Source organism: Silene latifolia, chromosome 4 (genome assembly GCF_048544455.1).
Source record: "Silene latifolia isolate original U9 population chromosome 4, ASM4854445v1, whole genome shotgun sequence".
NCBI lineage: Eukaryota > Viridiplantae > Streptophyta > Magnoliopsida > Caryophyllales > Caryophyllaceae > Silene > Silene latifolia.
Window position 1 is genome coordinate 42,797,674 of NC_133529.1, and position 11,693 is coordinate 42,809,366.

Sequence of the window (11,693 nt, forward strand, 5' to 3'; positions counted from 1 at the left end):
AGACTCATCCCTGCCCGGACTCCAGCTATCAACGACATCAACACCTGCTAAGACAGACTGCTCTCCATAAGGGATCACGGCAGACACATAAAACAACAAGACAACCACACAAGGTCAGTACTGAGATAAGACATGACAATACCAACAACAACTATCAATACAACACAACACAATCAGTCACACACACAATCACACCCACTCCAATCAATCTTCGTCACCGACTGTCCACTGGACCAGCCCTGCCAGTGGGGGACCGCAGCCGTACCCACCATATCCCCGCTCATCATACCGAGCGATAACCCTGTCCCATTAATGTGCACATCCCCTCCCGTGGCGAGTTCCACGGAGGGCGAAACTAGGGCGTGAAGCCACTTCCGCAAGTGACTCTACTCAGCCGAGAACGCATCTCGAGAACCAGAGACAAACAATCACAACTATCTGCAACGCAACACAACCAACAAACTGTATATACCAACTGACCACCGTACACGTACTGCCACACAAACACAACTACAATACAACCACAATACGACCACAATACAACCACAACAACCGACACACTAGACCATCTACAGAAACTGAGTAGGCGAACCTACCTTTAAGCAACTGCAACCACTCCATGCCAACATACGAAACATCCGGCAATCAAGCAACACCTATAACCATAACACAATCATCTATCACTACCAAGCAAACCCTAACTGCAAAGAAAAGGATACGGGTGATGATGACGACATACCTACAAGGAGAAACCCAGCAAAAGACCGCTACCCGACTCAAGTTACGCTCTCCTAAGGCACAAGAACCTTCAAAGGCTTCCATGGAGGTTATATGGTGAAGGGAAGGGAAGGAGGCGACCTAAGGGTCTGAAGAAATGAGGCGGAAATGGTTTGCGGATTTAACAAAACGCGATTATAAACCCTCGCTGAAAATCCATTACTCGATCGAGTGTCCCACATACTCGATCGAGTGTCCCCCTACTCGATCGAGTATCCAAGCTACTCGATCGAGTAGCCTCTACTCCATCGAGTACCTCGCCCAACTCACAACACAAGGTAACTTGGCACGCACTTCTAAGGATTATTCCCGCTCCCAAGGTCAGTCAACGCTGGTCAAAGGGTCTCTAAAAGGGCGGGTATTACATCTAGTCAAAAGAATTGACTCACAAGAATACTATAGTAGCTCTTGCCACGACCAGGCTTTATGAATTACCAGAACTCTATAAGCGGTCACTGCCCGACAGAGTGTCCTATACAGTCTGCCTATGTGATCGACTAGTCATCCCATATTACTCTATGGCACTTGAACTTGCCATCAATCGCATCACACTCTAGTCACTTCGAGACGTCACCTCATATAAGTAACTAGGGACGAATACCATGTCAATCCAGTTCACTTTAATGGGGTTCAATTTGTCTCTACAACCCATTTGGATTCAACAAGGTAACGGGTGAGTTTAATAAAACTCTTAACGATAAATGTGATTATCACATATGAATAGTCAATACACTATTACTACTTCTTATCTTATAATCTTTAGTGTATTATGAACACTAGTTAAAATGCAATAAAACCTTGGCAAGTGGATATACCCTATATCCATATATTCCAACTTTGTCAATTGTTATTTCTTTCAATTCAATGTTATTTCTAATAACTTGAATTTATCTCTAAGTATTTGTCTAGTCTTCTTACTAGACTTGGGGTCTTTAACTTGAATGATGCTCCCACTGTTATCACATAACTTGTGATAAAGTCATTTGTAGAAGGATTCACCTTTAATCCCTACGTTGACCATTTTATCACAATCTACTTAGATTCCTTTTGTAGAATTTGCAATGCATGAAGCTAAAACACTTTTCTAGTCTCTTACTCCCAAGTCAATAAGAGATCCTAGGATTTCAACAAATCCCTTTTGGTTTGGAAACTAAAGTTTGTGCAACCCTTTAACACCTAACTTAGTTCATCATCCAAACATATGAACGAATCCTTAATTCTTCTCAAGAATCTCCAGGATGTTCTTTAAGGCTTTCACAAGCTATATCACGGGAATTATCTTATTATTGACTTATCATGCCCTGGGCATATATCATGGCATGTGCGTCTGTTGGCATACATGATCATTCTAATGGCGGAACACAAGAAATTGATTTCATGTAATCAACAACTTAATAGGTTCAGTGAACGACTATGACTCCATCATAGTAATTCCACTTTCATCAACATGAATAACCCATTCAACCTTGTTGATATACAACAGATTTGAAAGATCTTATCATCATAAGACACTTAACTCTATGCCAATATTCTCTCACATAGATTCAAAAATCTTAGAATATATCGCACCCTTTCCTAGTCTCCCAATCACTCTTTCACAGAAGAGATCATTGATACATTATTCTCAATAAGTAATATGTCATCAACATATAAGACACGGGAAAAATAATTCTTGCTCCCACTTAACTTCATGTATAATCATGATTCTTCAATCATGTGAATGATACCATTCACTATTATCACATGAACGAAAAGTATAATCCTTTAATACTAGCTTAAGACCATTCTAGGATCACTTAAGAAAGCTACACATAATATGTTAGGATTCTTAGATCTTTATCTAAGGTTTTGTATTTCAAACACTTCCTTCTCTAAATTCCCATTTTAGAAAAGCGAATATAAATTTCATTTGCCATTCATCAAATAAAATGCGGCAATTCCTAACATAATTTATTTTGATTAACATCTTCATGTCGATCTATGCTCTTGTTTACTCTAAAGTTCTATTCACTTTAAGGAGACCCTCGCCTTTAAGTAAATCTACTCTTTGAGCAACAATCTTTGGATTGTAATGCTATGGCTCGTATGTAACAAAGTCGATTTAGGACAATACCATTACTTTTGCAAAGCAATATTTTAACAACAAGACATGTGCGCTAAACTCCCACTGAACTATACTCCCACTCTATCTTTATAGATTATAGTTCCATCACTTTCACAAAGTAATACATTAACTATAAGACATGTTTGTGACGATCTAATCTACTCTCACTCTATCTCTCAGAAATACATCTATTTTCTTGAGAGATAGCTTTGTGAGTTACAAACATATATATGGTGGAGTATTAGGAAGTTTGTCTAAATTGACATGTTAGCACATAAAAATACCATCTATATCATGGCAGTTTAATTCATGTCATATGCGTGTCTGATCCATGTGATTTATTAAATAGACTCTCTATTTCAGGTATCTCATGGTTGACCATCCGTTTAGAATTACTTGTCCATTTTGGATTGCAAATTCCCAAAATTGAGTTCAATAACTCAAACCGACTCATATTAGTTTGATCTTATGGGTAGTGACACTAGGTCATAATCCATATTTAATAAATCAAATTCATTACTTAGATCTTTGCCACTACGATCGAATCGTAATGCTTTAGTTCTTTGTTCAATTGGTTCTCTACGTCAATTAGAAATTTCTCAAATTTCTCAAATGCTTCACTTTATATTTGATTAAGTAAATATGCCCATATCTACTTAAATCATCGGTAAAAGTGACGAAGTAGTCATAAATTCCCCTTGCGGTGATGCTTATTGGAACACATACATCGGCATGTATTAGTCCCAACAAATCACTTGCTCGTGTTCCTTTACCACTAAAGGGAGTACAAATCATTTGCAAAGGAGATGAGACTCGCATATTCCATATGATTGAAAATCAAATGGTTCATTAAATCTAGTCGACACTAGCCTTTTAATGCATTTCTCATTTATGTAACCTAATTGAAAAGGCCAAATGTACAAATCATTTGGATTACTAGTTATGAGTCTTTTGGATTGTATTATGAAGATATGTTTGCTTGAGTTGGAAGTGTCTAAAACTTGTATATCATAAAGATAAGTGACATGACTCACAGCCATGTCTATTTTCAACAAAATGCAACAATTGTCTTTGATAGCAAAATTTAAATCCTTTCATTTCTCACATAGAAATGGAAATAATGTTTTAGACAAAGTGGGTACATAATAACAATTATGTAGATTACAACTCAAAGCTTTTAGCTAAAACAAGTACATAAGTCCCTCTTGAAGTGGCGGCTACCCTATCTCCATTTCCTTGTCGAAGATTCATATCACTCTTGTTTCGCTTTTCCACATTTCCAAGTCCCACTGGGAGTAAGAAGTCCAACTTTGATATCTCCCAAATACTTGGGGCAATTTCGCTTCCAATGGCCCATGACATTTCAATAATGACACTCTTCATATGATTGGGCACCCTTCTTGGTCTTGGTTTTGGTAGTCCCACTATCCATTTCCAATTCATTACCAGGTTTGGGTTTCTCACCCATCTATGCCTTTCCTTTATTAATACCAATACTCCTTTCATTTGCAAGGACACTCTTGCTAGAACTCCCACTCAATTTAATATTTCTCCTTGTTTCTTCAAACAATGATGCTCTTGGTTTACTGAGATTTTCTTCACAAGATTTTCTTACCAAAGAGATGGGCATTAATATTGGAGTTGGTGGTGTGGAGGTGGTAAAGAAGCAAAGATTTCCATCGTGACCAACGCCAACGCGTAATTCTTTAATCGTATCATTGTCATACTCGGAGCATTTTTCATCAAATGATTGGAGCCATTAATTAATAGTGATTGGTGTAGGAGTGTTAGATGAATTCATCGCGTATAATTAACTACAAAAACGAAAATGAAGGAAATAATTAACATCTATCGTTTTAATAATACTCGTAAATATCAATACAAGTATTGCATTTATATAGTGACCTCTACCCAACTATTATAAATGATTCCGAGATCCAAATTCATATTAATACGGGTACGGTGAGCCGAGTCATCCCTTATTAATATAACTCGGTGGATTAACCTCTTAATCGATTCTACTTCTAGAACTCTCGGTCGATAAAAATTACTCTAATTTTCATCTTTAGCCCGGAACACATGCGACTATGGTCACGAATACTTCCGTTGAGCTCAATCCAAATTTCGATATAATAACATTTTATTACCCACTTACCCAACGTAACAAGTTTAGTACCCCGGTGAGCCGAATCTACTTCCTTATGAAATTCGGATTCACGGTTTCTACTATTTGGTAAGGCTAATTCTCAATTATTATATGTGAGAGGTCTTGTAAATTTATCATCTATCACGTTTTAAGTGAACTAAAGCGGTGAACTACAATAATTATAATTGATACGGTCGATGACTCGATATGATATGCATGTGTAGTTATGGCGATTTGGCAATGCATGCAACATATTAAAAGAAATGCAAAGCAATAATAGTAAATTCCTAGTATGGCCTTCCTAAAAGTAGAAAATCAAATAATCTATTACATATTCGGAAACCATCTCCTTTGGTCTCTTGAATCTTCAAGTGGCACGCCTCCCAAGAACACCGTCTTTGTCGGATCACTTTTCCGAATGGCACCGTCTTTGAAGATACTCCATAATTACAAATAATAATAAAAATACAAAACTATTCCTATTATACATTTGTAAAATGGAAAAACTAATAAAATAAAATAAAAGTGATACGAGATCACATTAAATTACAACCGAATCAATATTCCCTTTCATTACGGGTAATATTGATTAAAACTAAGGCCATACTAAGATAAAATTACATAATTCAAAATTATATAAATAAAAGACATTCAACAATTGAAATATGCAGCATTATAATATGTACCTATCATGCCGAATGATGTGCCAAATTGCCCTATTTAACTTATGTCGTATATAACCCGGTTTTATGGAAATGCGTGATATAACCCTTTTAAAATCACAAATTAACACTTAAATCACATCTAAGCTCAAGTTGATTATCCTAACACTCTTAGGACTCAAAAATTAGTCATCACTCAATTTTTGACAATAATTCAACTTGATATAATTTTTATGCTCATATTTGACCTTAAAATTATCATTTATATAAAATAAATCCAAATTAAATTACAATAATTTTAAAATTTGAATTTTAAATTTTTGAACATTCTGGAATAATTCCATGACACTCATAATGTCAAAAATCATGGTTAAAATTTTCGATTAATTTCGAGAAAATATAGTTGCAATTTATCGGTTTTATCTCATAAAACATCTAAAGTATACATAAATCAATCCAATCAATTTTACAACTTTATATCTAATTAGTGGGATATTAATGCAACCTAAAATAATTTTGTCATGCCATGCAATTTGTTTTAGCTATTTATGCTAAAATAGTCACTATTTATGCCATTTTTACACTAAAAATTCATAAATCATGCTAAATGAGATCATTTAATCTAAAAATTTACATAAACTCTGTAAATTATGCATGTGACAACATATTAAAGGTTCGTGTCCTGGTTTGAAGTTGAACTATTTTTAACCATGTTACCTCTTTTAATCCATTTTTAACTCATAAAAATCATAAATCATGCAATATTAATCCAATTAATACGATATTTTACACACAACTTGTAAAATATGCATGTGATGTCATATAAAATTTTCAAGGTCAGAGAATAAGTTTAACCATTTTTAGTCATTTTAACCTCCATTTATGCCATTTTTACACTAAAAATTCATAAATCATGAAATATTAATCACATTAATATGATATTTTACATGCAATACATAAAATATTCATGTGAGGTCATATTAAAATACCACAGCCAGTAGTGAAGGTTAACGTATTTTAGTGAATAAAAGTTCATTTTACTCATAAAAAATGTAATAAAATCACTAAAAATCATTATAATGAGCTATAAATTTCCATAAATCATTAAAATGATCTAAAAACATTTTAGGACCGGAATATATAACGTGCATAATTATTTCGTGGCTTACTCATATAAATCACAAATTTTTAGTTTTATATGTTAACATTTTAACTCGGAAAAACAATAATCGATTATGCGTGCAACATCCTTATGCTCTGATACCACTTGTTAGGTTCATATACCTATTATTAGACTCCTCTAATAGTGAACTAATTAACTTTTTAATTATTTGTTCTTTAGATCTAGTGCATGCATAACAAAATAAAAGATTTATGAGGAAAAACAATGTTCCTTACATTGTTGGTTGGTTCGAAATATAGGGCACAAGTAAGGTCACCTTCCTTCACTTGTTCTTGAGCTTAATGTGTTTGATGATCCTCCAAAAACTCCAAGTATAGAAGCCACTCCTTAGATTGCACCCAAGACTTACCCTTAAACTAGTATACTAATTAACTAGATTATTATACTAGTACCCTTAAAATGATTCTAATATTATTACTATTACTACACTAGTAATCTTTATTTAATATTAGAATAGATGAACAAAATGCTTGTGAATCTAAAAACCTTGTTTTAGAGAGATGGAGAGAATATGAGAGTTTTTGCATGCAAGAAGATATGAATGAATGATGTTGAATGAGTAGTGTAGTAAGAGAACAAAATTCTCTATAAAGAGAAGAGGAAACCGGTGGGGGAACAAGGAGAACAAGCCAAAAATGGAATCTCCTTTCCCTTTTACTCTTATCAACAACTTAGGTGTGTAAGGCTAGATTAGGCTAGGTACAATTATTTATATTTTATCACATAAAATAAAATAATCACAACCCACTTACATTCCTTCCATTTCGGTCCATATACCATAAAATGGACTACCATTTTATTTTGTCAATTTGTCATTTGTCACACAATATGTCACATGTAGTATGTCCCATGTTATTAATTAATTTAATGCATATTTATCACAAAAATATCACTTTACAAATTAATTAAATTACATACAATAAATTGACTAGTGATACTTGATCATATAAATAAAATGGGTCATATAATTATAATTCACAACATCTTGTAATTATAATTAACCATTCATTCTTATCTCTATCGTTTCTCAAACAATAAGCAATTTTAGTAATAAAGCTTTTTTATTACCAAAATAAATCTTATTTAATCCCATTACAATAAGATATCAATATTCTCTATCACAAGTAAATTATTCAATTTTAAGGAATTGATTACCTTGTATCGTCATACAATTAATCAATTTATCCATTAAGGGAATTGTCCTTTAGGTGTGACCTTAAGGGATCAACTGACCGCCACCGTCATACGACAGTAATGTCAAACTCTAGTCAGCCAATCATTACCGATTAATGATGATCAGTTGATTATATAATAAATCATCCCTCACGTATTCTTAGTATGAGATTTAATTATGATATTAAATCATGTGATCGCACTATTGTTGAGGACACATTTTACAACACTTAATGCTTGGATGTATCGCCATTTTGGCAAGCCCCACCTTGCCTTGCAAGAAGGCATCCTACCTCATGGTTGTCTTGTTGTGAGTTGAAGGGGCGGAGTGAGACCTGCTCATTATCTCACATCGGCTATATTAGTAGGTTAGTTTAAATAAAGGTCCTAGTTTTAGCTACCTCTTTACTCGGGACAAGCAAAGGTTCGGTTTGGGAATGTTTGATGTGACTCATATTTGAGCACATTTAGTCCCCGAATTAACCTCGTTCCTATGCTTTTTAGCACATACTTGGGTCATTTATTGTCTTTAGTTTCCCATTTTGCATATTCTTTGAGGTTTTGTCTCCTTGGTAGGAAAGGATTGCTAACCTTGCATTTATGAGGCGAAATGGAGCTAAATTGACCACATCTAATGACCAAGCATCAAAGAGAAGACCAACACTAGAGGCCTAAGTAGATAATAAAGTGAAATGGGCAATGACGAAGGGATCCTTGCTTCCCCAACACGATCCTTGCAGATTATTGGGGAGCTAAAGAAGAGAAGCAGTCTGTCCAGGAATCCGAGCGGATCATGCACGATCCGGGCGTCTCACAACACCAAGATCCGGGCGTCTTGCTCCCAGGACGAGTGGCTTGCAGCGCCAGGAGCCGAGCGTCTCCCACAAGATCCGAGCGGATCTCAAGGCAGAGGAGCCCGTGCCACAGCACGGGACGGGCGGATCGTGGCAAGACTAGCAAGGGGATCCACTCATTTCCCTCGAGAGGAGCATTTCCTCAACTTTTCTTAGGGTCTTAATAGTCATTTAAGCCCTTAGTAACCCTAATCCTTGTACCTAATCTTTAGTATAAATACCCCTTTGTACTGCCTAGATTAGAATGAATTCATCAATTCCTAATCACTTCTTAACCATCTCTTAATCAAGTTGTAATTCTCTCAAATTAGTCTTAATTTAGTTATAATACAATTTCTCAATATTAATCACGTCTTAATCTTTCCTTAATTTCTCTATTGTTCTTCCTTTATTTTGGGTAATTAGAAGATTATTTGGGTTTATTTGGAGGATTGACAACCTTCCATCAATCATCAAGTACTTCTATTATTCTTTGCTTTATTATTTGGATTCATCTTCTTAGGTATAATTCTCTCTTAATCTTGTTTAATTATTGTTAATCACTTTCATTTATTCATCATGTTTTGCTTTGTTAGTTTGATTGACAACCTTTTTAGCATGTTGAACTTGATAATGAGTGAGTAGATTCCTTAGCTAGGGTTAATGGGAAATTAGGAGAAACAAACATGGGGAATGATTCATGCTTAATCTAATATGTTTTCATAATTAAATTACTTGCTTGTTGTGATTTCAACTTATGCAGATGTTATGTTTGATGAAATGCGAGCCTATGAATCCTTGCATTTTTTACCCATCACCTATCTCTTCAATGAATCTTGTAAGCTTATACACCAACTCGGGTCTATTAGACCATGCATATAGTTGGATAGGAAGGATTAAGTCGACTTGTAGGTGTTGTACAATCTAATCGATTCGGCTCCGGGACCCCAACCTTCTTAGGGATTGTAAGCTTATACACCAACTCGATCCCATCACAACAATAAGTGATTGCTATATAATTGAGAACATGTTTGTATGATCAACTCCCATGAATCCCCTATAAACCCATGACACCCTAGTGCCTTTAATCAATTTTTTTTTGGTGAAATGTAAGTTTCCATTAAGCACAAACAAAGGTTTTACAACCTAACAATTTTACATACTAACATTTTCAAATAGGGACAAACCCTTATTTACATAAATCAATACTCTCTAACCATGATCTAGTACAAAGATCTAACTGACTACTGAGCACATTAATTCTCATTTTTGCACTACACTTAGCCTGATGGAGAGCAACAGCCGGTCTGGGTAAATGTAACTCCATCCGAGCCCTGTTCCTCATCATCCAGATATGATAATAACAGGCCATGAAAGCACACAGCACAATCCCTTTTCTAGCTTTAGCCCATTTCTGATTCCATACCCACTGCAAAATATTCACAGATGGGATATTAATCTGACACAACGTAGCCATTCCTTGCAGAACACTCCTACTATAGACACATTGCTCAAACAGATGCACATGTGTCTCAGTAGCACCTCCACAAAGCAAGCAAAGATCATCAGGGCTAATACCAAGATGAAATAGCTTGCTTTTAACCTGCATAACATTCCTGACCATCATCCAACAAATAAACCTATGTTTTGGCACACACCACAAGTTCCAGATAGCCTTATGCCAAACCACAGGCTGAAACTTCACACGTAACAGCTCATAACCACTCTTCAAGGTGTACCCCTTAGTATCCAACACCCACTGCCCCTGAACATAGCCCTGGCTCATCTTGTCTCTGACCCTAAAAACAGATTTCCACCCCCAGCTCAAATCTCCACTGGGTTGATAATCAGGCCAAGCTTGTCCCTTTAAATAAATCTGGCTAACCCATTTAACCCACAGCTTATCTGGATTAAAATAGACCCACCACACTAGCTTACCAATAGCAGCAGTATTCCATACAAAACTATCTCTAATGCCTAGTCCACCTTCATTCTTTGGTGAACAAATTTTCTCCCAACTGACAGGAGGGGCTCTGATATGATCAATGGTCCCATCCCAGAGGAAGTTTCTGCACATGGAGTTCAGTCTACTCAAGACTCCTTTGGGAATGATAAATATAGTCATCCAATAAGAATACAAAGAAGTGAGGACTGAGTTTATCAAGACCAACCTACCAGAATAAGAGAGGTGTCTAGTGCCAAAACTAGTAATCCTAGCAGTGAACTTTTCAATCAACACTTGACACTGAACTCTGGTCATTCTATCAGCAGTAATAGGAATTCTCAAATATTTAAAAGGCAAACATCCTTCTTGGAACCCTGCTATCTGCAAAATATCAGCTTTAACCCCCAGGCACACCATTGAAATAGGCATTAATTTTGGATGGACTCATGTGCAAACCAGATGCCCTGGAGAAAGTGGCAAAGGCTCTCAAAAGAACCATAATAGAGGCTGTATCACCCTTACTAAATAAAAGGAGGTCATCAGCAAACATTAAATGAGAGAGCTTAAGTTTACTGCAAAGGGGATGATACTTGAAGCCCATATTTTCAGTAACATAAGAAAGAACTCTACTCAGATATTCCATAGAGATTGTTTACATCTCATTTTAACTGCCTTGCTTGTTTTCATTGCTTTACTTTTATCTTGTTAATTAGTTTAGACCAATTTCATCTCAACCCAAATTTTGACACCCTAAGACACGCCCATTTGCAATTGAGAATCCTACATCAATACCCGTCCCTTGGGATCCGACCTTTACTTACCTCTTTACTAAGAGTAGTTTGTGAAGTTATAAATATTGTTTTGGTTGGT

General features: G+C 35.7%; 1 protein-coding gene across 1 annotated transcript; it reads right to left on the minus strand.

Moving 5' to 3' along the window:
* Window positions 1-10,067: 10,067 nt before the first annotated feature.
* Window positions 10,068-11,240, minus strand: LOC141651440 (uncharacterized). The gene has a single exon (XM_074459154.1). It carries the CDS (start codon window positions 11,238-11,240, stop codon window positions 10,068-10,070), a length of 1,173 nt encoding a protein of 390 aa, XP_074315255.1.
* Between the last annotated feature and the right edge of the window lie 453 nt (window positions 11,241-11,693).